General features: G+C 51.7%; 1 protein-coding gene across 2 annotated transcripts in view; it reads left to right on the top strand.

Moving 5' to 3' along the window:
* The window catches only part of PLXND1 (plexin D1), a 65733-nt gene that overhangs the window by 15155 nt on the left and 23029 nt on the right, over positions 1-27549 (top strand). Inside the window, exons 3-21 of one of the 2 annotated variants that reach the window (XM_015640784.1) lie at positions 1199-1330; positions 3058-3158; positions 3818-3947; positions 4498-4672; positions 6126-6234; positions 6993-7095; positions 9860-9964; positions 11737-11826; positions 12659-12752; positions 15111-15274; positions 16061-16212; positions 16322-16421; positions 19414-19553; positions 19875-20042; positions 21944-22034; positions 22168-22443; positions 23346-23495; positions 26332-26446; positions 27435-27542. In XM_015640784.1, coding sequence (XP_015496270.1) covers positions 1199-1330; positions 3058-3158; positions 3818-3947; positions 4498-4672; positions 6126-6234; positions 6993-7095; positions 9860-9964; positions 11737-11826; positions 12659-12752; positions 15111-15274; positions 16061-16212; positions 16322-16421; positions 19414-19553; positions 19875-20042; positions 21944-22034; positions 22168-22443; positions 23346-23495; positions 26332-26446; positions 27435-27542 — 2503 coding nt within the window. Of the gene's footprint in view, positions 1-1198; positions 1331-3057; positions 3159-3817; positions 3948-4497; positions 4673-6125; positions 6235-6992; positions 7096-9856; positions 9965-11736; positions 11827-12658; positions 12753-15110; positions 15275-16060; positions 16213-16321; positions 16422-19413; positions 19554-19874; positions 20043-21943; positions 22035-22167; positions 22444-23345; positions 23496-26331; positions 26447-27434; positions 27543-27549 lie in introns of both variants that reach the window. The other variant, XM_015640783.1, reaches the window with a different exon arrangement.

The raw sequence follows: 27549 nt of genomic DNA, 5'->3' as shown, positions 1-27549 counted from the left end.
CCCGAGATCCAGGGGGAGCCTGTGTGAAGAGGGTGTAGGATGAACATGCCCAGGAGGCAGAGGGACCCAGGCACAGGTGTCTGTAAACAGCTACACGTGGAGCACATCTCAGCAGTGAGGGAGAGGGGATGCAGTGGAGAATGTCAGGGCTCAGTTCATGGACATCTTGGGTGATCCCAGGGGAATAATTTAGCTTCTGGCTAGCTGGCTTTTAAAAATGGACACAGTGATAGTTCCCTATTTTTTCTGCATAGCTTTCAGTGTTTCTTAGCAGAGAGAAGCCTGAGCCTGTGCTGTAGCAGTGTGTCAGTGCTGCTCTAGTGTAAGAATTAATTAACCTATGTTAATTAATTGATCCACATTTAGAGAACAGAATCACAGTTGATCATTACAATTGTTGCCTTCCCTTGCTAGTAAGGAGGCAAGAATTTTCTTCATCCCCTTTCTGTTTTAAGTTGAAAAGTGACTGTCACGAGACATTTTGTAGCCCCCATTGTTATTTCCTCTCAGCAATGCCACATTTAATTTACTGAATTTTTGAGTCAAATGCCAAGACATTCAGGGAACTGAAAGGCAGGCTGATGCTGTGCAGCCTTCTCCATCACTGCCAGCGCTTCAGCTGGTGATTCATGAGACAAGGTAGGAGTTGGCACTCTCGTGGCAGCTGCCGTGGTCTTCTGGAGTCAGCAGGGATAGAAGCCTCTTCTGGCTGGGACTGACAACACTTATTTTTCAAATATGCAGGGAGCAGGAGATGCCATGCTGTACAGCCCTGTTGCTGATTTTCACTGTTTTTCATTAAGTTTTGGAAACTCAGTGTTCTCTGTACAGAATGTGTGTGTGTATGTGATGAGGCCCAGAGGCGGGTGCCACTCGCACAAGGGCAACACAAATGCTGCTGAGCCTGCTGGATGCAGCTGTGCAGGGGTAGAGCCTTCAACCAGACCCTTCCCAGAGGGACCAGGGGTGATGAGCATCACTGAGCAGGGCTGGGGCTTTCTGGGCCGTGCTTTGCCTGCCCAGTGACACAGAGCTGATTTTCCAGGAAAGCTCTGTGTGTGCAGCCTGCAAAGTGTGCGGAGATTCACAGGGCTTGACAGCTTGGGGCACCCCTGTATACCTCTTTGGTTTTTATTTATAACCAAGAGGAAATAATCTTCTCCCCGTAATGTTTGAAAATGGCCTCTTCTCTCTACAGATTAACCTGGACAGTACGATGAAGGTTATTAGCAGGAGATCCATTTCGGTGGCTTATGGAGAGCCTGTCCATCCCATCATGCAATTTGACCCTTCTGATTCCACCTACCTCTACCTGATGACCTCTTACCAGGTGAGATCTTCAGTCCTCAACAAAAGAGTTCTTAGAGCACAGCATACATTTGATTTAGCTCAGAGCTGGAAGCAGAAAGGGACAATAAGATTTTCTTTAATGGTGAGAGCAAAGATGTTCAGAGCTTTGACTGTCACTGGGCTTTCTGGGGAAGTGCCTGTCCATTCTCCTGTGCTGGGTGATAACACCACGCAGCCCAGCTTATCAGGTCTTTGTAGTGGTCAGGTAAAAAGAAAGAGTGAAAGATACTGAAACCGATTGCACTTATGGGAATGCAGAAATTAGCAAAGGTTGTTCCTGTACAGAAACCCAAAAATGACAGGATGTGGTCTTTAGAAAGGCATTCAGGGGTTCCTACAGACAAAAAGTCTGCCTGTCAGAAGTGGTCCCTGGGGAGGTTTCTGCTCAGTGCTTGGCAGGGGGGCTCTGCAGAGACGGGGAGAGCCGCAGCAGGTACGGACAGGCGGTCCCATCTCCATCAACTTAACAGAGGAGGAAGATGAGAGCTGAGCGCTCCAGGCACTGATGGCTTTTCCTGAATTACATTTTAATCTGTCAAAACAGATGCACAACCACAAATGTTACATGTTGCATTTGTATTTTCCAAGCTCTAATTCCCTGCAGATTGGTCATTATCATTTCACAGACCCCTCCCAGGACGCCTCTTTAGCTGATGGCTCCGACTGTCTCATCTCAGCCCCTGGCTGGGCTGTGCCTTCTGCTTGGGCTGATCAAACAACTGGTGTGGTGCTTGTCTCAGTCCTCTGACTGAGGATATTTTCCCATAAATCTGATGAGTTGATTTTTCTTTGGTGGAGTTAGCGTCCTAGGAAGCTCTTCAGGAGCTTGACAGGGTTGGGGTGGGGTTGCTGAGCCCCGCAGGGCTGGGGAGCAGTGAGGTGCTGTGAGTGAAGTGGGGCTCTGGCCAAGGAGCCCACAGCCTGGAGTGTGCTTGCCTGCTGGGAGCTCTGGGCTCTTGGCACCTCACATTTTCAGTCCCCACTGTTCCAAACCACTCAGGTTTCCTTCCCAAATGTTTAGAGATCAAAGGAGGAGAGAGCAGAAACCAACACATGCTTTCCCTTCCAACTGCTTCTGCCAAGTGAGTCCCCAGAGGTACTTTGATTTTTTTACAAATCAAGGTTTCTAGAGTGGTGCTGCTTTCTGATCTTTGTGTAAACAGCCAGAGCGTGCTGGGCTCTATTTGGAGAGGAGCTTCCTGCAGGTCTGGGTGAGAGCTTTTCACAGAGAGGGACAAGCTGTGAAGCTGTGTCCATCTGACACCTCTGAAAGGTGCAGTGTCACACTCTGTAACCTGGTCATCACATGGCTCCTTGCCATGGCACCAGGTGAAAAGGAACAGCCCAGCTCAGCCCAGCTCAGCTCAGCTGGCTGCAAACCCTGTGGTTTCCCAAGCCCCAGGGTACCCTTCCTGTCTTGGGGCTCACAGCCCCTGGCTTGGACAGGCTCCAGGGGTCCCCAACGGGCAGCAGCCGGCTTCTTGGGCTCATCCCCACGCCGGGTGGCTGTGGCACAGCTCCAGCTTCCAGGCTGTGCCAGGGTCTGCTCCTGTGCTGTGCTGGGTGAGTTTGCTCCAAGGTGAGGGTGTGGCAGCCCGAGGTGCAGGTCTGGCCTCCAGCTGCACGTGGCCATGCCGTGTGTCCTGGCTGGTGGGTGTTCCTGGGGGCTGTGACACATCTGGAAGCAGCTGTGCTGTTGTTGTGCAGATGACTCGGGTGAAGGTGGCTGCCTGCAGCCAGTACTCGACGTGCACGGAGTGCCTGGCTGCCGCTGACGCCTACTGCGGGTGGTGCACGATGGAGACCAGGTAGGACCAGCCGTGGCCTGCTGTGCTTCAGCTTTGGCCCTTGAGCCTGGGATTTCTGGTGCCTTTTGTATTTCCCCACAGTCATGCTACCAACAGTCTTTTTGCATTCCTTACAAAATAAGTGCTGTTAGAAACAATGGCATCTGGCCCCAAGGGCTGGGATGTTCTTCAGAGACAAGATTTCACCGTAGCTGCATTGTCATGCCACAGGCAGCTGCCAGCCCAAAGAATCTCTTTCAGGTGTCAAACCATGGGACTGGGAGAACCCATACCCTGTACAAGTCCCATCTTTTGCCCCTGCAGATCCCCTCTATCAGTAGAAGACAATCACATGCAAAAGGGAATATTCAAAATTAGATTCCATATTTGCAAACTGAAGATGTTGGACAAAATGCCATCCTCTCCTCCTGAGTTTGGGTTCAGCATGGCCTTTTCCCACCTCCCTCAATCCTGCTGCCCCACTGGTGCTGTGAGGGTACATGTTTTTTGTCATGGCAAGCAGACACTTTAAACATAGCAGCAAATGTTTAGGCTTGGATGGATGAAGGAGAAAGATACAGACACAAGATTTTCTCAGGAGCTTCCCTCACAAGAAATTCAACACTTTTATCACCCGTTTATCACTCATCAACCACGAGTTGTTCCTCTGTTTGCTGCAGGTGTTCTCTGCAGCACGAGTGCACCAACTTCACAGGAGCCAACTTCTGGGCAAGTGTGAGTGAAGGAGTGCAGCAGTGCCCTTCCATGACCATCCTGGAGCCTGAGATCAACATTGACAAAGAGAACCCGGTGCGTTTGATGCCGGTTCCAAACCGGCGCGGTGTCCGCAGAGCCAGTGCCCGCTGGCAGGACGGGTCCCCACCCGCGGAGCAGCGCGTGGAGCAGCTCGGCTCCTCCTGCCTTGGCCGTGGGCCAGGGGGATGCTGAGCTCTGCTGCATCTGCTGCCTCAGGCCAAGGCTCTCGGGGAGCTGGGGGTGACCTGCTGCACCCCGGAGCCTCAGCTGGCTGCCAGGTCTGCAGGCAAACCGTGCCTAGAGCCGAGCCTACAGCAAAAACCACCGAGAGCTGCTGCACCAAACACACAGGGGAGGGTTGCAAAATTTCAGACACAATCAGCTGCAGACAGCTGAGTCAACTCGTTTCCTGATTTTGTGTTGTTGCTATTTTAAAGTATTTTAATTATATTTTAAATGTTTTCATCAAAATACTGTTTGTTTCTAGACAGACCCTGTCTATGGGCTTATTTTGGAGTTGCCTACCTCTGAAAAGCTTCTAAAATGTTGACAATTTCTATATATAATTTTCTGTCATAATAGCTGACTTTTTTGTCTAATATAGGCCCTGATAATACAAATAAATGGAACTATCCCAAACCTGAATGGAACAAATATTTCATGTGACTATGGAAACAACATCCACACGGTAGCCAGAGTCGCTGGGGATTATGTAAACCAATTTATTTATTGCAGTTTGCTTCCACACGAGAAATATCCAGCATTTCCTGATGACCAAGGTATGTAGAGGCAAACAAGCTGCATTCCTTTAATCACTTCTGTTGACATCATTTTTACTAGGCTTTAATTATTTTTTATTTGTACGTGCAGTTAATGCATACAGGAAAGAAAAGCCCTAAGCTGCTTCTATTTCACAGGGCATATGATTCTGAAGTGTAGGAGTTCCACCATCTTTATATGAATTGATAGTATTTCAAATCTATCAATTTTGGTTTTAAACGTCAGAATTTAAATGCCAGTTCATGTATTTATTTTTATCTGGTTTGAGCTTCTGCTTTAGATTTAGTGTGAACTAAGCCAAAAACATTTTAGCCCTAGGCAAATAATGTAGTTTTTATACTGATATTTTCAACTGCTTTGTTTACTTTCCCTCCCAAACACACACTGCCTTTCAGGAGAAGTTCAGAAGAAGGAGGAGCGAGTGGGTACCTAAAGGAGCTCAGGAGCTCTTAGCCCCCATTTTGCAGTCAAAAGCCAGACAGAGGTGTCCAGTGTCCCCTGTTTTGGGATGGTGCCAGAGGGGGCCCGAGGCTCCTTGGAGCTGCCTCCAGAGGAGATGAGTGCCTGCTGAGGCTGAAGTCAGCTGAGCTGGCTGAGGCAACCAGATCTGAACTGGCCACTTAGCCATGGAGTCAGCACCTTTGGAGAAGTTTGATGCTTCAGTCCAGACTTGAGAGCTTGTTGAATTTTCATCCTTCAAGCCTGGAGTGAATGTGCTATTGAAGATGGCTGACTTCAGTAAGAGGAGAATTAGCTAGTCCTCTTGAAAATTCCACTTTTCCTAGGCCCATTTGTAAAACTGCATTGCTTTTCTCCCAAACTATCCAAAGAATGGGAGATCATTAACTGCTCTGTATTGTTGGTTACGGCAACATCCAAATGAATTTCTGGAATCCAATGCGATGATTTATTGTCTGTATTCTGAAAGAGGCATTGTTTCTTCTCCCTGGTGCTTATATGGCAAAATTGCAAAGAAAAAAACAAGAAATAGGCAGTTCTGGGGGGAGGGAAGGTAGTATGGTGTGTTGAACAGCCAAAATAGGGATTTCCACTCTCTGCAGGTTTGTTGGCACAGGAAGAGTGAGCGGGATTTTTAAACATAGTAACTAACATGTTTTAATTACCACATTTTAAAAATTATAATTTCGTACCAACTGTACGTGAAGACAATAATTAAATCTGCTCATTAACACTTGCATAGCATGCTGGAATTTTGTGCTGAAAGTCACCGTGTTCTTTTCTGTGAGAGTAATGTGAAGTGCTGATTTAGGGGGGAAGAGCTGAAGGTCAGAGGAGAGAGGATGACTGCTCCAAGTTCTGAAATGCAACTTGGAGGAAGCCCTAGAGAAAACAAATCAGATTTAGCCCTTGTTTTCCCAAGGGTCTCTCTTGTCTACTGAGTGTGAGCGAGGGGCTGTTGCAACCCAATATTCTTTGGCTTGATTTTCTCAGACCACGTGGTCGTTGAAACTTCTCTCCGGGTCAACAACAAAAACATTATCCGGGCCAACTTCACCATCTATGATTGCAAAAGGATTGGAAACATTTACCCGAAGAGAGCGTAAGCGACCGCAGCGTGCAGGCAGCGGAGCCACCGCGGGCAGGGCTGGCAGGGCACGGGTGGCACTGGGGTGACAAAGGTGGGGCAGTTTGAACTGGAAGGTGCCAGCACAAAGCTGGATGAGGGTCCTCCTGTGTGGGGTTAATGGGGGAGCGCAGCTCCTGCGAGTGGGTGGCTGGGGGCCTGGGCAGGATTTGGCAGGATCGTGGGAGATGTGATGCCAGAGGAGGGTCCTCAAGCCATCTGGACGTGTTTGGTTTCTTTTAAACATGAAAAATATTTTTATATAAATCTTGTTGTATTAACCCTTCAGCAGCAGGGGTGGCCTTCCCAGCAATCTATGGGAGCATCTGTGGGGCATTGGGGAAGAGAGGGTCATGCTCTCTTGCTCCTTCCAGCCCTGGGTGGGAGCAGTCATATACTTGACCCCATCAGCTTGAGGGGTCTCTAGTGCTGCAGACCAAAACTCGTCCACCTCTCAGGAGCACAACAGCAGGACCTGAGCACAGGGCCCACCAGTGCTCCCATGTGTGTGCAAACAGCAGGGAGAGTCTTAGGTCCAGCATGCCAGGCTCCTCAGAGAGACAGATGAGGGGAAAGAGCATTTTTGTTGGGAAAAACGTTTTTCTCTAGGCAGGGGAGGGTGGCTCTCAGTCTGCCGTGGCCTGAGGCCACATCCCCTGCCAGCTCCCAGAGAGAGGAGAGAGAAATCCAGCAACCTATACTCTGCTTTTCTCACCTTGCCTTTGCCATTTCAGGTGCACCAGCTGCCTCTCGGCCAGGTGGAAGTGTCACTGGTGCCCCTCTGCCTACAGCTGTGTCTCCAATCACTCACAGTGTGAGGATGTGCTGCAGATGGAGGTGAGGCTCATTAAACTGCTGCTCACTGCTCCAGCAGTGGCTGGCACTCGCTGGCCATGGCTTGTGCCCTGCTGGGGTTGGGGCACCCTCCTCAGCCAGCATTGAGGAGGGGATGTGTGCGGGCAGGTGAGCTGTGACTGCACCGTGCCCCCCACGCTGTGCTGTGCCGAGGTGTGAATGTGAGGAGGATGCCAGCTGGCTCAAGGATTCAGCTGTCCTGGTGCCTCCTGTGGGCTCCATCTTTCTCCACATCCTGGGCCACCTGGCTCTGAGTACAAGAAGAAACAGCCGTACTCCACCATTCCCTTAGCTGTGACTCAAGGCTGCTGTATGTTAATAATGTGCCAAAGCACCACTGGGGTGCTCATCCAGAGGAGAAAATCTCCCCTTTCCAAATTGCAGCTTTAATACCCAGAGGATCAGAGTGTTCCTACTACTGAAATTTAAATTGAAGTTAATTTAAATAAAATGGGCCTTTTAGCAATCAATCTTCTCTAGATCCAAGCCAAGCTTTTACATTGTAAATTGAATATCCCTTTTACCCAGTGGTCTGCTCTTAACTCAGGTCTCTGGTGTTCCCCATGCTCATCACTGAGAGGAGTTTAGCCCTGTGTCAGGTGTCTCACCCTCAGTCTCAGGCTGAGCCCAGGGCCAGCCCTGGCATCCTCTCTCCTCCGGTGGGGAAGAGGTGGGCGACTCTCAGAGCAGGGCATGGAGGTGGAGCTGAAGCCACCGTGTACAGCTCCAGATCCTGTAAATCCCTGGGAAACAGGGATGGAGAAGTCCCTGCCAGGTGGCAGCTCCCAGCAGCACAGGGCAGTGTGTTGTTGTGCCTGCCTGTGTATACCCAGGTGTTTTGGGGGAGCATCCTCTCCTCTGTCCACTTCACACGTTTCAGTGTCTGGCATTTTCTCTGGCTGTCTGGATGGCTGCTGGGAAGTTGAAAACCATCCTGATGGTAGCTGCTGTTGGGTGTGTGTCCTGTGCCAGAGCCTGGGGGACGCTGCAGGGAGTCTGGCACACGCTGTTGGGGCAGTGAGTGCTCCTGCTGTGTGTGCTGCTGGGCACTGCTTGTGTCAGTCTCAGCAGTGACACTGGGTGACATCAGGGCTGTGGGGTCACCTGGCGACTGCTCTGGGTTAGTCCTCGATTAGCAGAGGATTAACTTTATCTCCTTGGATCTCCTGCTCCAGAGGTACAGTTGGGCTGGATGCTGACCTGTGTTTGTTCTCTCTCTGTGCCTCCTGCTGATCTCGTGAGCAGCTGCAGGAGAGGTGCTCTGTAGCCCTGGAAACACAGTGCTTTCATCCTGCTGCTGGAGCTTTTGGTAAACAAACCATTTCTGCACCTGAGCATGGCTCTGCAGGGAAAGCTGCATCTTACCAGCTCCATCCACAGCATCTTGGACATTCTGCCCCTTTCCTCTGATCCAGATGTGAAGGATATAGTCAGCTGGAAGCTCTATTTCTGGTGGCTGGTGAACAGCAGGAGAAGGGGCTGCAAGATGACAAGTTAATCAGTCCTCTAAAGTGTATTTCTCTGGGAAGCTGTGCCAGCTCTGGTGACATGCAAGGACTCACCAGGCCAGGGGATGTTTTGCTTGAAATTGTAGCTGTGCTGGTTTTATTTTAACTCTTTTTATTCCCTTGGAAGAGGCTTGGGACTGAAATCTCTCCCCAGACATTTGCTTTGCTCTTTTGCTTCCCTTATCACGTTCCTCTCTGTTATTTAATCTCCTTGTTTGGGCAGCACCAACTGTGCTTGGTTAGATGAGTGTCCTAACAGAAGTGAAACATTTTTTCCCACAGTCAAACAGGCACTTCCAAGTAGTTCCGTGACCCCTATCTAGGTCTGGGGAGGGCAGGAGAGAAACCTCCCCTGACTGCATGTCCAGTCCTGGGGATGTGTCTGGCTGCAGGGATGTGTCTGAACATCCCATCCCATCCTAGTGCCGGGGGTCAGGCTCGGCCTCTCCTTGGAGCAGCAGCAGCACTGGCAGCAGTGGAGCCACAGCAGGATAACCTTTAATGCAAGTGAGAGGAAATCTTGCCTGCTGCAAATGATTCTGCATAATGGACCAACTATTTGTTGTCTTTTATCCCAAAGGCTCCACTGTCACAGGCATTACTGTGGATGTACCCTGGGGCCATGCACAATCTGCCTTCATTTTTGCTGTAGTTTCGCAGTGTGATTTACGTCTCATGAGAGAACAGGACGGGTTTGTCACATAGGCTGGAATTCTGAGTCAGCTCCAGTGTCTGAGACGTCAATTTAAAATGAGAACAAAAGTAGGGAGACAGATGACCTTTTACAATAATTTTTCAGCTTCATTTAAGCCTTTCACTGCAGCTGCCCTGCTATAGCAGCCCCCTTGCTGAAGCCCCTGTAGCTCCTCCTGCCCTCTCGCCATGCACTCTGCAGTGCTGCTGTGCAGGACGGAGACCCTGGGACACAGACTCCGCAGGTGCTGGCAGGAGTGAGCCATGCAATAGCTGGGATATGGCTTACAGGGGGTGGGAGAGGGTCACACTGGTAGATCTGCCATTGGAGGTGGCAGTGCCTCCTTTCAGAGTCGTTCTGGCCCTGTCACGGCTGTAGTGGCAGCTGAGGTGCAGGTACATGGGCACTGTGCACCTGGCAGTACCTGTTTCCCAGTGAAACGAGTCTTATCAAGGACTATTGATGGTTCCTCTTCCCTTGTTGCTGAGGATGCTCAGCATGCACCCAGCTAACCCCTTTTTTCCCTTATTTTTGTACCTAGCAGAAGAAAATTGACTGTCCTCGAATAGTACCTGCCCTTTTGGAGCCGATGCCCACGGGTGTATCTCGGAACATCATGATCTCACTGGTCAATGCAACTTTCTCTAAGGTAAATGAGTTCCTAAAGGCCTTGGGAAGGTTTGGACAGGTGTTTGGGGGAAATAAAACTCCCTGTTCTCTTGGGGGTGTTTGTTCCACCACGGAGTGTGCCCGTGTCTTGCTCTCCCAGCCCCACATGCCAGCCTGGCCCCAGTGCCTGCACTGAGGAATGAAGGACACAGCTGAGGGTGGGCAGGGAGCTCTGGCTGAGCCACAGTGTTTGAGTACAGCATTGTTTGACTTCAGATTGGCACTGCAGAACTCATTTGGTGTGAAAATGGCCTTCAGGTCATCACTGCAAAGCTTGTTTGGCATGAAAAAGTCTTTTTTGTGAAATTTTCTGACACACTAATTCTAACAGTGAAAAGCAGGAGTGGACATCAAATGGTGCCTTTGGAGATGTGCTGCATGCCAGAAAGAACCAGAGGAATTTGGGCCAAAGAGGCTGAGCTCTGGGAAAGTGCTTGAGTAAGCCCTGCTGTTTGTGGAAATCTGCCCTGAGTAATTTTGGCTCAGATCAACAGGTCTCATGGGGCCAGGTTTGCCTTGCCCCTGTTGATGATTCCAGCATCCTGAGCAGCTAAGTGGTTCCTTGTTCTTCAGGAGAGGAGAGTTTTGGAAGAGCTGGAACTTTTCTTTTGGTGGAACTGTTCTGGTGTGCTGGAGGGTGCTGCTGGAGGCTGTGGAGGCACCACTCCCACCACACCTCCTTGCCCTCAGCACAGGGGCAGAGCAGACCCTCCTGCCTGAATGGGGTGGCCTTTTCCTGCACAGGCCTTTTCCTCCTCCAGGAAGGAGGCTGTGACCTCTGCAATCAGCAGAATCAGGGTGAGAAATCCTTCTTCCTGTCTGGATGCTGGAGGTGGCAGAGGAGGAAGCAATAGCCCATGGAACCCACAGGAAATGGAGTCAGCAGGAAAGGGGCAGCAGGAGAGGCTCTGGCAGTCTGGCTTCCTTCCACCACCTTCTGCTCACTGTCCCAGGGTGCTGGGTGTAGGATTTTTAATCCTTCCCTCTCTGGGGGAACTCCTGAGTGCTGCTGAAGCTGGGAGTCTCAGAGACCCCACTGCTGCAGCAGGGCACTGCACGGGACATGAGGCCATGGGCATCCTGCAGAGCCAGAGCTGCAGGAGATGCCCTGGGCAGGACTCTGCCTGTGTGTTTGCTGAGCCAGCAGCTGCCTGCCAGGAGCCTGCCAGTGCTTCTTTTATCAGATCTGCCAATTTTCAAAGGCTAGCTAGACCTCAGTAGTGGTGGAGCATCAACTGCTTGGAGATAGGATTTTTTCCTGCCGATGCGGGCACAGCAATAATTTGCTGCTGGATATCATCCTTGTGTTATCAGGAAAACAGCATAGAAATCTGCCTTTGAACATGTTCTCAGCTGGGTCCTTGTTTGAATTAGAGATTTGCACTGTGTAGTTGCTGGGGGCAGGAGGAGGAGGAGGAGGAAGGTGACTTTGAGCCTTGGTTTGGGCTGGTTTGGACAAGGTGGCCTGGGACAGCGTTGGCTCTCAGTCTGTGCTGCAGCAGGAGCTCCACACACCCCGGCCTAGAGGAGCTCTTGTGGTTACAGGAGCCCAGGCAGGCACATGGCCTGGTCTGTGTGTGCTGTGGGCCAGGCACAGCTCCTGTGACACCTTTAGTGTCGGGTACTGACCTCCTGTTTGACTTGAGTTCAGGTGCCAGTGGCAGAACCAAGGTGGGACATGGACCCTGCCAAGACAGAGAACTGCACAAAATGGTTGTTGCAGTCATTCTGCCCTTGTCTTCCCTCTCCTAGGAGACAGCTCTGGAGTGCCATTTTGGGACAGACAGGACATTTGAAGCCCGGTGGGTGAACTCCTCTGCTGTGGAGTGTGTACATGTGCTGGTGAGTCGAGGGGTGAGGCTGCCAGCCCTGCTTCCCCCAGGCTGAGGATCAGGTCCGAGGGCAGGCAGGGTCTCACCCCCAACCTCCCACCTGGCAGTGAGACACTGCTTTCTCTCTTCCCTCCATCTCTCACTCCTGCGTTCACCCTCTCTGCATGTGCTGCTGCTGACAGGGCACACATGTGTCACCGGTGCTGTGCACCCAGCTCCATGGGGATCTGCAGTGCCTTTGGCCCCTGCTTCCCCAGGCCTTGGGAAAGAGCTGCTTATTTACCTTTCTAAATGGGAAGAGTTCAGTTCGGGCAAAAAATTTGGCCACCTTTCAGGGTTGCTGTTCCTGTAGGTTTTATTTTGAACAAGGAATTGGCCTGAGAAACTGTTGTGATGCTCACTGGAAAGCAGTACGTGGTTGTTGGAGGGCAAACAGCATCTGCAAAATGCAGAAAACATTTGGACTTTCACCAGTAAGAATATTGCAAGAGGAAGCTGGAGAAGAGCACTTTCCCATCACATCACCTGTATCACAGCCCCACATTGAGAATGCACAGACAGGCCAGGCTGCTCGTTTTCCTGTCCACTTCTGCTAAAAATAGCAGCAACCCAGGGCTCTGTGCTCACTATAATATGCACTGTGTCCTGGTGCCCTTTACTGGGACTTCAGCAAAATTATTAAAACAAAACAGCTGTCCCACTTCTTCTGCTAAAGATAAGAGCCATGTCTGGAGGAGCAGCGGTCAAAGAAGCTTCAGAAGAAAGGTCAATCCATGTAGTGTATGTGTGTAACCTCCTATTTTACTAAATTTCATAAGTTTTTGTTTGTTTTTTGTGTGCAGCTCCACACATCAGAAAAAAGCCATCACTTCCCAGTGAACCTCCAGCTGAAGGACAAACCAGACAGATTTATTGACAGTCCGGAGATGATGACAGGTCTGAGTTGGAAATATTTTTATGCTCCTCTCATCTCGTTGGCTTGAATGACTCTGAAACCTGGGCAGAGTTTATGGCTGCAGGAGAGGGACCGTGGCTCCAGTGGGCACAGTGCAGTTCCTTCTGTCAGGCACATGCAGAAAGGATATTTACCCAGTCACCCCCATGAACGTGAGCCCTGAGCCCAGACTGGCACCCACCACATCCCTGTTACAGCCAGCCAGAGGTGCAGGCAGCTCAGGTTTCACCTGCCAGCAGTGGGTTACCTGGTGATCTCAGTCACAGCAGGGATGTGGGCTGGAGAGGAATTCCTCCAAGGAAAAGAAGGGATGGGGCAGGGCTCTTCCCTCAGCTTTCACAGGAGCATGGCATCAAGGTTCCACATGCTGTGAAAATTGAGTCCTTCTTTTTGCTTCCTCTGCTGAGAAGGAATAAAATGTGTAAGCACATTTCACCCCTGGCCTGTTCTCTGTCTCTGTGAAGAATGGCTGGATTCCCAAAAAAGCCCTTGCTACATCAGCAAGCTGAGGAAGGCAGGCAGTCAGACTCGAAATGAGTCAGACTCAGACAAGGTAGCCAGGCAGGACGAGCCCAGAGGATCGGCCACAGGGCAGGGCTGGCTCAGCTGCTGTCACACTCCGTACCCAGAGCTTTGGCCGTGGCCCTTGCCAAGGGCTCTGCCTGGAGGCAGCTCCGACACCGCGGCAGTGGCAGAAGGGGCTGATTTATCTGAGGAGCAGAGAAGGAGAGCCCAAAGAGAGCTTTCCTTTGGAGGATAGCTGTGACAGGGAGAGAGGCACAAGCTCCAACAACCAGTGACCAGGATGGAAAGGCTGCCCCATGATAAATCCCCATGAATGGAGCAGGATTATCTTGGAAAGTGAAAATACCTAGAAATACCAGCATGGGCAGGCATGGGATCTGGTTTCTCTGCAGAAAGAGGAGGGTGTAATTTTGCAATACAGTGGTAACCCTGAGGAGGGGGGTGGGACATTGGGTTTTGGCTGTGTAGAAGACTCAGTTCTCTGTGTGGGTGGCACTGGGAGCAGGAACCACAGCAGAAAAAGCGTGGTGGAATTCCCCTCCTCCTGCATGGAGAAGGAGCTTGTTTACATAGGCCATGTTTGCATCCATCGTAATTGGCCAGAATATTTGGAGTTCCCACGGGACTGTTGGGCTGCTCTGGCTCCTCCTTGCCTTGCTCAGTCTGGTGTGAGTCACATCAGAGAGACTGCCTTGCCACAGAGATCAGCCAGGCAAACATGGTCATCTTTTATAATGTCTTCAATGAAATCACTGATGTTAGTGTTTATTATTTCAATATTTATTAGCTTTTATTGTGCAGTCTGTTTTGATAGTCCATTGAAGGAATACAAGCTCTGCTATTGGCTGGAACACCACCCAGTGTAACTCCCTGGGGGGACTGCAGATGACATGGAATAAGCTTTTTTTCTGTGGGGAGTAGGGGAGAGCCTTGGTACCGGTGATGTTTTGTTAGCATGGCACAGGCAGAGTGTTTTGGTGCTGGTGAGGTTTCATTAGCACAGTGTTGAGGCTGAGGGACTCATTAGCTGCTCATGAAGTGCCTTAAGATGCTCCTGTGAGCAGAAGTGCCAAATGTGCCTGTTCCTGTGTTTTATGTGCTCCTACAAAGTCTCCTGTGGGGAAAAGGGTGTGAAAGCCACGTTTCCTGAGCATTTCTGACTGTTATCTCTGGAGAAACCCACACTCCAGTGGCAGAAGTCTTGAGGCTGGAGAGGAAATGTAACCCAGGGCACCAGCTAATGGAGATGTGAAGGCAGTGTAAGAAAAACATATGGAAGCTGAGCTGAGCAGATCTGAAGGGAGAAGAATTCAATGAAAGTCAATGGCCTGAGGTCACAGGGGGAAGGAAAGAACTGTAAACACTGTACAAAGCACAAGCCACCCCATTTTTGTCATCGTGGAAGCAATGGGATTGCTTTCCCGGCAGGAAGGAGCCAACTTTGCCAAGCAGCTTCCCATGTGGATGCTGAGAGTCGGAAACATGTAGCGTAAATTGACAAAAGGATCCAAGTTTGGATGTTGCTTGTTTTTCAAGGGGGAGAAAAAGGAAAAGAAAGTGCTAAACTGTACTGTAGTGTGAACAAGCACCCAGGCCTTCTGGGAGAGCTGCAGGATGGTAGCCAAGTGCTGCCTCATCTCACTCTATATGCAGACTGCTCTGCTTATCCACTGGATTTTGGATTTTCCTGGGATTAACATGGCCAGCAGGAGGTGGGAGCAGGGGGCTGTGTGTGTTTGGTTGCCTGGGGCTAAGCAGAGCTGTGAGAACCCCAGGCCAGGAGCTCATGCTGTCTGTTGTCTCTGGTGGTTCAGTGGAGGTGTACAACTGTGCGACCGGCAGTGCCGACTGCTCCCAGTGCCTGGGGAGGGAGGACCTGGGGCACCGCTGCCTCTGGAGTGAGAGCAGCTCCAGCTGCAGGCTGCAAACCGAGCCCCCACAGCTCTCTGATGTCTGTCCCCCTCCTGAGATTCGGAAGGTAAGACCTGAAGGCAGCATGGAAGGTTCTTGTGGGGTGGTGTGGGGTGGTGTGGGGTGGCAGGTGGTGCCAAGGGCTGGGACTGGCTGCAGTGTCCTGCCTGGAGCAGAGGAGGATCTGCACATTGTCCCTGGCACAGGATGGGGTCGAGACCAGCACTGAATTATTCGCTGACTTTCTATGTTGTCGAGACACCTGCTGTCAAGGACATCTTGCTAGTGACAGGATCCAGTCTTATCGTGTTAGTGGGAAATGTAACAGCAGCACCATCATAGCCAGTACCGTGTCCTCTTGCAGCACTGGGACATTGTCACAACCAGTACTCTGTCCCCTCACAGCACTGGGGACAGCAGCTGTCAGGTGAAACCAGTGGTGTAGGAGTAGGTTCAAAGCTGGTGTGTGGAAGAAGCACGTTTCTTCCCAGATGTGTTTGCAGCTGAAGTGAGCCTTGACCAAACCCCACTGCCCAGCACAGCAGAGAATTGTGATGGTTTCTCCTCTGCCAAGCCAGAGCAAGGAGACTGTGGTCTTGGGTGCACTGGGCAAGCAAGAGGGTGAGGAGTGATTCTGTCTGCTTCACAGGACTCAGGTGGTGCTTGGGCACTGGGACTGGCTCAGGGATGAAGGCCAGAAGCTCCTGGTTCTCCCCTGACTTGGTCTAGTGGAAAGTGTCCCTGCCAATGGCATGGACATTGGGACTAGATGATCTTTGAGGTTTCTTCCAACCCAAACAAGGCTGGGATCCTGTGATGCTCTGACTTTATGACGTGCCCCTTGGTGCTGCAGATCGAGCCGCTGCGTGGGCCGCTGGAGGGGGGCACGCTGCTGACCATCCGCGGGAGGAACCTGGGCCGGCGCTTCAGCGACATCCTGGGCGCCGTGCGGGTGGGCGGCGTGCGCTGCAGCCCGCTGCCCGGCAGATACGTCGTCTCTGAGACGTGAGTTGGGGGACCGTGAGCCTTGCATGTGCCCCTCCCTGCCTGTCCACCCCTGTCCCTGCAGCCAGCTGCCGCTGGCACTGCTGCCACCTGCCTCATCCACCCACAGAGTCGTGTGCCAGACCGGAGAGGCGCAGGAGGCGTTTTCGGACGTGGTAACGGTTAACGTGAGCCGTGAAGGGAGGTCCAGGGAACGGTTCTCCTACGTGGTGAGTGGCTGTCTCCTGAGCGTTCCTTTGGTGATTCCTGTGCCCCTTGCAGTGAGTGTGCAGCTCCCCACACCTTCCCCAGCCGGCTGAGAAACACGAGAGGTGTCACCTCACCTGTGCTCACCCGTGTGGGGTGTGGCAGGACCCCAGCAGGATGCTGGCAGCACAGCTGTTCTCCCAGACTCAGCTCCTGCGGGGGTCAATCTCATCCCAGCTCTATTCTCCTGCTATAAAAAGGAACTTGGTTTTCTTCTACCTCTTTTGCCGAAGTGCTGTTACAACCTGTAAGATTTTTTGAGACTTGTGAAGCCTCTTTGTGCTGTGTAAGTTACATTCCATGAACTCACATGATTTAGAACTGATTTTTTGCTGCAGGGATTGCGTTAGTTTTTGCATGAAATAATGTGTAGGGATTAGACTGAAGCTAACCCCATGTCATTGTGCAATGAAAAGCCCTTTATAACTTTGTGCTGTGCTGTCTCACAGAGATAGCTTTCATCTCTATAAACCTGAGAGAAATACATGCATTTTTTTCTCTTCCCTACATGAACCTAGTTCTTGGACAGCATTCATGGACAGCCATGCTGAGTGGGTGCTGAGGGTACGTGGAATGCGTGGAGCCTTTGTGCCTCCACTGTAGCTTCAGCTGGGGCAGGACAGCCCGTGATGTGTTACTGGTCTGGGAGAAGACTTGGAGCCCCAGAAAACACTTTGATTCCTTGTGGCCATTATGAGGAATTTGGGGCAGATCATGAAGTGTGATTCCCCCACCCTGCAGCCAATGACAGATTGGGTGTTTAATTCAGGGAGTTCACAGCATGCAGCCAGCACAGGCATGGCACACCTCAGCACCCAGCACACTGCATGGGGAGAGCTGGTGAGGCGATGGCACTGCCAGCCCAGACTCAGCAGGAGTTCCTGGATCCTGTTTCCAGTTTCCAGATGTCCAGGTTCACATCCCCACGGTCCCCAATCCAGCAGTTGGGAGTGGATTAAGGTGCCAGTGGTGGCTGTGACCCAGTGGTTTGGGGACTCCCAGGATGTGTGTGCTGAGCTGGAGCATCCCCCACTGCTGGCTGCCGGCTGAGAGGAGCCCGGAGGGTGGAACAGGGCTGGGCAGCTCCTGCTCCAGCTCTTCACATGCGAGGAAAAGCCTCTCAGGAAACACCTGTGGAAGCACCAATGCTGAACAAAGCCAGTCCCTGACCTCAGCCTGGGTCCCGTGGCAGCCCTGTGCTGGCCCCTCCCTGGAGCAGGAGAGGAGCCATTCCTGCTTGGGTGTCACAGCAGAAAGCTGCTGTCTCTCTGTCTGTGTTTCTCTTGTTTGTCTTAGCAAAGCTTGGAGCAGGTACGAGGGAGTGCCCCGCCTTGTGCACAAGGGTTGGGGAGGGACACTGCATGATGGAGGTGTGTCACACTCCAAGTAGCTTTCACACCATTTACAGACCAAGCAACACTCTTGGTTCTCCTCTCATGTCTGATGGCATGCAAATGAAGTGGCCTACACCATGCAAGGCTGGTCTTGGTGGGACCTGAGCCTGGGCACTGCTATGGTTTGCCTGGAAAAGTTTAAAAGACTTTCAGAATTGCCCTTCCAAAGAAGGTAGTTCATGAAATAGCAGACATTGCTTGTGTGCTATGTCTTTCAAAGTCCCCATTATACATGCCTAGAAGAGACAGAATTCAGCTGTAATTGTGCTGGGGAGGAGGGGGAGGCTTCTTCAGGACATCATAGCAGGCTGTGGATGAGCTGGATCTGCCAAAGCTGCGATGGAGGTGGTTGGTGCTGGCAGTGCACCAAGAGCAGCAGCCCCTGGCTCTGGCTAAGGGGAAGGGCTTTGGGGAACAGGAATAATCCTCTCTGCTGATGCTGTAGCTGCAGTTATGAATATGTGGGTTAGGGGCCAAGGGCAGGAGACAGCTGCCTGCAGACACCCAGAGAAATACAAATAAGCAAAACAGATCAGGTGGAAATGGGTGACGGTCAGAACTGACAGAAGAAATGGCTGTAGAGGAGTGAAACCATCAGAGTGTAGGACAAGGGCAAGGGTAGATGTTAATCCATGGGTTTGTGTGGCAGAGGCTGCCAGGCAAGGCATTAACAGCAGGCTCAGCCTGCGCTCCCCTGCCCGCCTGTGGGGGTCTGCTCTGCATGAGCCAGGGATGGGCTGGGGGTGAGGGGCCAGCCCCCATGGGTCTGTCTGAGGGGGAGTCACCAGTACCCTAGGGAAGGGTCTTGAGATGATGATTTGCTGTGCCCTGGCTGTCCTGCTGAAATGGAGCAGGGATGTTGCCAGCAGCCTCTCCTGGGGTGCCTGTGAGCAGACAAGAGGGCTCAGCGCCACGTGAGTTATCAAAGCCTCCAGCTCATGAATCTCAGGAAGATTTCCAGGGGCTGCAAACACAGATAACGTACACGCTAATTTCTGCTGCAAATGGCAAGAGGCAAAGTAACTTCCCCCTCCGTTCCTCTTGCCTCAAGAAATGCAGATTTGAAGCTTCCTTAGCAGAGGTCTGATATTCAATTATCTAAACCCAGGTGGCCATTTTACCGATCTCAAGGCTGTCATCCAGTGGGGCTTTAACATTATCCTTTCATTTAGGACATGGATCTGGAAGGGCTGAGACAGTGAGGGAGGGATTGAGTGAAAAATTTCCTTTTATTGATGGGCTTTGCAGTATTGCTGGCTCTGGACCTCCTGCTGGAAATCTGAAGGGAATGCTGGGATCCTGGGCTCCCATTTTGCCCCATGTTTCATTTACAACCAGTATTTAGGGACCACTGAGAGTCACAGAGGTTTTATATGATCTTACTCCTTAGTGTTTGTACCACTTCTCTTGCTCTGAAACCTTGCCAGAAAAGGCTGTTGCTGTGCTGCTGCTTGAGCCTCGCAGTGCTGGACACTTACTCTGAATCAATTCCCATGTATAGTGTGGAATATCCAGCTGCAGATTTACCAGGCTAGAAAACAGATTTCCCCTCTGTTTTTAGCTTCCCATGGTGCAGTCCATCACTCCTGCGAATGGCCCGAAGGCGGGAGGAACAAGAGTCACCATCAGAGGCAGCAGGCTGGATGTCGGCTCAGAGCTCCGTGTCCTCATCAACTCCTCCAAGCAGTGCACGGACCTCAGGTGGGAGCAGGGCTGGGGGCTGGCACTGCAGTAGTGACAAGAGCCAAAGCATTAGGAAGGTTGGTATTGTGCCCCAAGGAGTCAGGCAGAGCGAAGGTTTTGGTGGGGCGCACCGCTGCGTGCTGGCAGAGCGCCTCTGTGTGCGCGGGGAATGGGGCACACGGCGTGGGCTGAGAACTGCCTGCCAGCAGGAGGAACAGGTAGCTGGAGTGTGACTGGCAGCTCCTGCTCATCTGCAGCTGCCACCTGCCTGTCAGGGGCTGCTCAGGCCAGACTGCAGCCTCTGGCTCCCTGCAGCTCACCCCTCGTGTCCTCCCGCAGCCGCACCGACAGCACCATCACCTGCACCATGCCCGCCGCGGAGCTCACCACGGCTGTGCCAGTCTGCGTGCAGTTCGAGAACAAGTCTTGTGCCAGCCACAACATCACTTTCAAGTACGAGAAGAACCCGGTTATATCAGACATCAACCCCAAAAAGAGCCAGATCAGGTGAGATCCTGCCCTAGCTGAGACAGCCCGTGAAAGAGAGGGTCAGCTCCGGGTGGGAGAGGGTCCTGCCAGGAGAAGGGGGCTTCTCAGCCTTGGGCTGGACTGGTGTAGAGGGTGCCTTAGCTTGCTCTTGGGGTGCTCCAGGGTAACCCCAGCACGGGAATAGATGAGGTCTCACACACGAGGACTGGTCATGGCTTGTTTTGATGCATTTAGGAGTGGACAAATGTCAGCCTTGGTAACTATTCTGTGCACACCTGGTGAGTGCTTTGGGGAGGCCCAGGTTGGGGCTCTGTGAGACCCTGAGGCTTTTTCTTGGCGGTAAAACACCTAGAGGATAAGATGAGATTTGTAATTTTGGATTTCAACCTTCCCCAAGGTCACAGTATTTAATTTTTAAAGTGTGTTGCTTTTAGTTTCACGTCTCTGTGGAGTTCTCAGGCTTCTGTTCCTTTGGATACTGTGGTGAAATACCACCCTCCTCACCTGGAGCCTGAAATTTCCTAGTTCAGGGCTGACTAGGAAATCTGGGAGGCCAGCAGCTGTGCCGGCAGGACATCGCTGAAAGCAGCACGCCCAGGGGCGAGCATGAGCAGGCTCTGGTGGTCTGATCCCCTGGAACAAAGCTGCCTCTCTGTTCCCAAGCACAGTGCCAAGGCTGCAGGCTGTGGGAATGTTAGGGGAAAGGCAGGGCCATGACTCAGCCAGGCACAGCCCCTCGCAGGCTTCCAACTGCTGAGTGGCGAGAGCAGTGTCTAAAAAGAGACAAGGGAAGAATGTCCTGCCTGTAGTCACAAAGGAAACCACTGGGCTATTTCTCAGTCACCTTAGTCTGCTTCCTTGGTATTTAGAGCAGTTCCCAAATTTCAGAGAACAGGGATGATACCTGCAGGCTCTCTCCAGCCTCCGGCATGGCTCGTGCAGTCTGGCTACTTCAGCACGTAGCTGGGCTGGTGGCCATGAGGCACCAGTAACTTGTGTAAAACTTCAGCTGGATCTGATTTCTCTTACCATATTGATAAAATAATCCATATAACCAAATTCTAAACCAATGAAAAAGTTGTACACTAGTCTGCAGATGTGACAGGCTCCTAGTTAGAAACTTGGATCGTAACTTCCTCGTGATATCCCCAGGCTTCAGAGAGCTCTGGGGCCACGTGCCCAGAGTCACTGAGCCTGGAGTGTTCTTCAGATAATAGGACTTGTGAGTCTTGCCTGTTCCCTGGCAAATACTCCAAACAAGTCAAATGTGGCATGGAGGAAGGGGAAGGTTGATCCAGGGTGCAGATGAGTGGTGATGGCTCTCCCACCATTGCTCTGCCTTGTGCACATTAGGGCTGCTCAATATTCTTGTTAGTTGACTGCACAGTGAGAGGTCCATATGTGTTGCATTCCCCCCCAAGCAGATTCAAAACACAGCAACTTTCACATTTTGATCTGAATGAGAAGTTCCTGGAAGATGCAGGATGAGGGATGTTTCCCTCTCCCAGTGTCACAGTTCTGTGTGGGCTGTTGCAGGGCAGGGGCAGGGGATGTGTCCTGGCCATCGCTTTACAGGTCACTTACCTGGCCAGTGGCCAGGATGCCTGCTGCATACCCTGGCATGCAGAGGCTGCTCTTCTGGGCAGTGGGAATAAGGGGGACAGGTCATTGATTCTGGAAGAGGCTCCCCACTTTCTACCAGAGCATCTACTCCTCCTGCCTTCCTTTCTTCCCTGATATTGTGGTAGCTGCGTGGATCTGTGCTGTAATTAGGAAGAAGGCTTTGGCAGTTGTGTCACATTTTCTGCTCAGGCAGCTTAGAAACATCTCTGAGAAAATGACAGGAGGAAGATGCAGCCACCACATCTCACTGCTGCACTGTCCTCTGCAGTCACCCTCTCTTTCTTCCCTTCTCAAAGCGGGGGCAGGATCATTACCCTGGAAGGAAGAGGATTTGGGCTGGTGCAGAATGTGTCCATGGCTGTCCGTGGCATCGGCAGAGAGCACACGGTGGGTGCCTTGGCCCGGTGGTGGAGCAGGGTGATGCCTGCTGCCAGAAGGGGTGAAGCTGTGGCCTTGGCCCGTGGATGGGCTGGGAGCACTCGTGGTGCTGGGTTCTGACACCTCACACTTCTGCTTTCAGCGCTGTAAGGTGCACACTGACACCGCCATCACCTGCCCCTCCCCAGCCGCCTCCAACGTTACTGCGGGGAGCAAGCCAGCCCCCGTCGATTTCTTCCTCAACGGGCGCCTCTACACGGACGAGCGCTCGGCTCTGGATGAGGAGATGTACCCCGAGGAGGCCCTGCACATCAGCAAATTCAGCCTGGGGTACTACTCTGACCCCCAGTTCTCCACAGCCAAGAAGGAGAAGTGGATCAAGCACCATCCTGGCGAGCCCTTAACTCTGGTCATACATGTAAGAGGGTTGTTACAGCTCTGCTTCTCTCTGGGTGCCACCGTCTGCACCCTGGGCAGCTCCTCAGTCCTAAGTACCAGCACAGGGACCGTCCACAGACACAGGAGAGAGAAGGGGGTGGATGGGAACTGGATAGGCAGGAACAGGTTTTGGCTCAGCCTGCAGCTTGTACATCTCTCCGTGCCAGGAGATGCAGCCTGGTCTGGGAATGCCTTCTGAGGCACGATGCCAGAAAGCTGCCCAGGGAGGGTGTTGTAGCAAGGGGCTAAATGAGATATTGGACATGTGGAAAAGAATTACAATGCCCTGGCCTGAAACCAGGCAGGTGCTGCAGAAGGGCCTGACAATAGGTGTTTATTCCTGCAGAAACAGATCATTCATTCTTCTCTTTTGGCTACTGAATTCAGCTCAGCTCACAAGGAAGTTGGGGTGCAGAAGCTGAGTGGCCCGGACAATGAGCAATAGTAATTCAAAGGCCATTGTTTGCTGCAGGATATCCTTATTGTTTGCAACGTGCTCCAGAAATGTGCTCCCCCTTTCTCAGGCTTTGCAGGCGCATCCCCTGGCTGTCCCATCCGTTGTACATCCTTCCCTGCTCCCAGATGAGCACTTACATCCTTATCTTCCATGCACAGCAGGCCCGATCAAAAGCAGATTTTTCCAGGTTCCGTGAGGGGCTTGTTCATCCTATGCCCCATGCTGAGTGAAGAATGGGAAACAGGAAAATAGGGAATGGCCTGGTTTTGGCTTTCCTGTGGAGTGCTGGAAAAAAGTCCTTGGTGAGGGAGAGTCTTCCCAGGTCTGCAAAACAGCAGGGAATATGGAAAGTAAAGCAGGAAGATCGATTGCAGTTCCAACTGCTATGCTACAGCTCGACATCCTGATTTCATTTCTGTCTTTAGAAAGAGCCTGACAGCCTGGGTCTGGAGAGCAATGAGTACCAGGTGAAAATCGGCCTGATCTCGTGTGAGATCCAGATTGTTTCAGACAAAGTCATCCACTGCTCCATCAACGAGTCGCTGAGCTCCTCGGAAAGGCAGCTGCCGGTGACGGTGAGTGCGGAGCTGCGAGCGGGGTCCCCTCACACCAGGAAGGACAGTCCAGCTCACACACTGCTGACCCTGCAGGAGGCTGCACAGGGACAAGAGTGGACAAGGCACGCCGTGCTGTGGCTGCTCAGGATGCAGGGCCCGGCTGGAGGCTGCCCTCGGAGCCGTGGGGCACCCGCAGCTGCCTGCTGGCTGTCTGCACTGTGCCAGGGTCACTTCTGTCAGGCACAGCCAGCTCCCGGGCGTGTGGGCTTTTGTCACCTGCACTGATTTTCTGCCCCTCGTGAGATATGTTTGGGGATTTCCTTACAGCTTTAAGCCACCGGCTGTGCTGCCACCAGCAGGAGGGCTACGAGTGGCCATGAGAGTGCAGCCTTCACTGAGCTGGGTCCCTGTGCTGTGACCAGGAGGGTGAGAGCTGTGCTCAGGGCTCCCAAAGGCTGCTCCTCTCTCACTCCAAAGAGTTCAGCGCTCAGCTGCTTCTCTTTGTGTCTGCAAATGCACCACACTTCGCTACTGTCCTGTTTTCCAGAGGGCTTGACTGAACTGCTGTGCTTGCCTCAGTTTCCCTCATGTCATACACAGCCCACGGACACGCAGGGGTGTGACCGTGGCTCTTTGTGTCTGGAGAGAAAATGCCTCCACCTCTGAGGGAGCCCCCCCTGTCCTCTCCCAGCCCTTGTGTTGGCAGGGCATGGATGGGAGCCTGAGGTGTGGGCAGGGAGGGGAAGGAGAGCTGGAGGGAGCTGTGGAGCTGTGGAGTTGGGCTGCCCAGGAGAAAGGAACAAGGAGGCACTACCAATTTGCTGGCAGGGTTGTCCAGTTTATTTGGCAACAATCTGAGGTGTATGAAATTCTGTTGCAAACTGGAAACATGGAAATGCAGAAGTAACAGAATTTCTTGAGTCATCTTAACAGGAATTTTAAACAGGGTAATTTTTTTATGATTTTTTTTTTTTTGGTAAGAACTGAGAAACAGGGGAATCCCTTTGTGGAAAAAAAAGGAATTTTTGAGTTTGCTAGTCTTGGTGACATTAACCAATCAGGGCAAATCCCCAGGAAGCAGCAGAGTGATATCCAGCCCTAAATATCACAAAGCTGTTCAGAGTACACCAGCAATGAAAGTGCAGCTAATTAATCTGCTTAATTAGCAGGTGCCTTAATTGCCATACCTGTGCACCCTTCCTAAACCTACAGACGTGGCTGGACCCCTCACGAATGGCCACTGCCTTATCACACTTGAGAAGTGCCTTTGGTGACACAGGGCAGGCATGGGCAGGGACCTTGCTGGGTCACACTGGGTATTGAGCAGAGCTGTCCAGCTACACAAGAGAGACTTGACATGACATTCAGGCCCATCTTTGTTCATAACCAAACAGTTTTAAAATTGAATTAAAGAGCAGATGTGGGCTTTTTTTCTCAGAAAAATGCAAAAGCCTGAGCTGGTGGGGAGAAAAAGACTCAGAACACTTTGAGGAGCTGGCTCATTGCAGCATTTCAGAGGGAAAAAGTGGAGATCCCGAGGCTAGTGTGTGAGGCTGCTGAGTGAACCTGCCCAGGTGCTCTTGCTGTGCTGTGGCTCCTGTCCCTGTCCAGCACGGTGGTTCCTGGGCAATGTGCCAGGGTAGAGACCAAAGCTCTCAGTGCCAGGAGCCTTCCACTGGCAGCAGCCATGCCCTCACCAGTGCTCCTAGAGCTAGGGCTGGATTTCCCTCAGGATGGAGCTGTGTCTGGTGGTGGAGGTGGTGGTAAGATCCTGCTTGTGGGATGGCTTTGGTCCAGTGGCTGAGAGCTGCTGGAATTTCACCCCAGTGGGCACCTTCCCAGAGGTGTTCCATGACACAGGAAAACAAAGATTAATTTTGATTAATCAAAACATTAATCAAAAGAATAAGATTATTGGAGCTCTTCCCTACCTCAAGGTTTTTTTCTCAAGTTTCTCTCACTTCTTGTTTTTTGGGAGAAGTGAAACTCTCATTTCCAGAAGCGAAAGCCTTGTCTGTCATGAGTTTTCCTTATCAGATGATACTGTGGAATCCTTTCATCCCGAGGGCCCAAAGGGCTGTTTGTAAAAGGCACCCAGTAACTTGCCAGCCTGTGATGTGTGCTGGCCTCTTCCCTTCTGGAGATCAGGAGACCCAAGCACTGAGCTCTAGGGGTTTGTGCTTGTTACAAGAAGTACAGGCTGGGAGCAGAGCCAGCACCTTCTGACACCCCTTTCACTGCTTTAGCCACAAGATCATTACTTGTCTATGGTCTTATTTATTTTTATTCCCTTAGTTTATTTGTATTGCAAGGACTTTAAAGTTTCTCAACCCTACTTCTTCTGGGTGGGAGTCGTTCTGATTTTGGAGGAGAAGGGCGAGAGCAGCAGGGCTCCAAAGGCTGTTCAGAGCCATAAAGAAGCTGATGATTAGTGGAAGTGATGTTCTAGTAAGAGCAGTGCAGACAGCCTTGGGCCATGGGCTCTCCAGGAAAGGGCTGTCTCTTCTGGGGCAGGTACAGGGGGCCTTGGGGCCTGCAGTTCTGCCACCGAAGCCCTGTGGTGGCCCTGGGATGGGCACCACTGCAGCATCACAGCCTGCTGGGTGTGGCCTTGGCATCCCCCAGAGCCCAGGAAGGGAACTGGGCTCTCCAGGGACACACACAGTGCCCAGGGTCTGGCAGTGAAGGGCACAGCCCGGCCTCCCTCCCACAGAGCCTGGGAGGCCGTGCCAGCGCGCTCAGTGAGTCCTCGGGTGAAGGTGTGCTGAGTGCTGCCCTGTGTCCCTCCTGCCCCCAGACCCCTGGCAATCTGCTGCTCAGCTCCTGCTTTTCCTCCCTCCTTCTCCTTCCTCAGATCCAAGTTGGAAAGTTCAACTACACGATCGCCATGCTGCACCTTGGGGGAGGAGAAACCGCGATCATCGTCTCCATCGTTATCTGCAGCATCCTCCTGGTCCTCTCTGTCGTGGGTAAGGGAAGGAGCGCCGTGTTTCCAGGCTGTGGCAAGGTTTTTCTCTCTGCATGTGGAGGTGTGCAGGTGACTCTGAGTGCTGCAGTTGTGCAGTACATGAAGCTAGTCTGGGTGCAGCAGGTATGGCACACAGCTATTACCAGAACCACAGCTCCCTGCAGCACAGAGCTTTTCCTGGCTGAATCCACAGCTCAGCTCTGTTACTTGAACCTGTGATATTTATACACTTACCCTTTTCCCCAAATACTTAGTAGTTACTATAATACAAAATAAAGAAGGATGTGAGAATCTGATCTTGATCACAGGCATGATTGTCCCAGACCATTCGCTCTTAGGCCAAGATCCTGCCATCAGGAACGAACAGTGACAGGTGCCTGGCCGAGTAGGAAGAGCAGAGCCAGCATCCTTAGCTGCAAATCTGAAGCAGGCACACTGGTGTATGTATCTGGCTGGAAGCTGTGCTGTACACCTTTGTCCTCAGGCTAGGTTCATCACATGCCCAGAATGACCGTGCAGCAAGAAACCTGACAGTTCACAGCAAATGAGGGCTTTAGAGTAAGGATTTAGTTTATTTTTAATAAAGGCTCTAATGCACCCTATTTACTAGATGCACCACTCCTCATTAGAAACGTATTTCTGGAGGCATGGGAAGACTGTCAGATATGAGTACTGTAATACAGGTGGTAAACATCCTCAATTCTGTATTCATTAATCAGCTGAAACACATTAATATACAGTTAAGCTGAATACAGACAGCCCAGACCTAAACTGAAGACGACAGTTACAGCACAATCATTAAATTCCAGCTGGTTTTACTTATTTACAGATAATCGACAACTGCCTGAGCAGTTACCAGTCTGGTGGTATGTGTGAAACCAACTCTGGCTTTAGCTTTCTGCACTCATGTCAGAGAGAACTGCTCTGATCCCAGCTGCAGCTGCTCCTAAGGCCGGGTCCAAAAGGCTTATTCTCTTCCTCTTTTCCAGCTCTCTTTGTGTTCTGCACAAAGAGCCGCAGAGCTGAGCGCTACTGGCAGAAAACCCTGCTCCAGATGGAGGAGATGGAGTCACAGATCCGGGAGGAAATCCGCAAAGGTAAGTC

Source organism: Parus major, chromosome 12 (genome assembly GCF_001522545.3).
Source record: "Parus major isolate Abel chromosome 12, Parus_major1.1, whole genome shotgun sequence".
Lineage (NCBI taxonomy): Eukaryota > Metazoa > Chordata > Aves > Passeriformes > Paridae > Parus > Parus major.
Note: the sequence above shows the minus strand (reverse complement) of the source record. Positions and strands in the feature narration are given on the sequence as shown.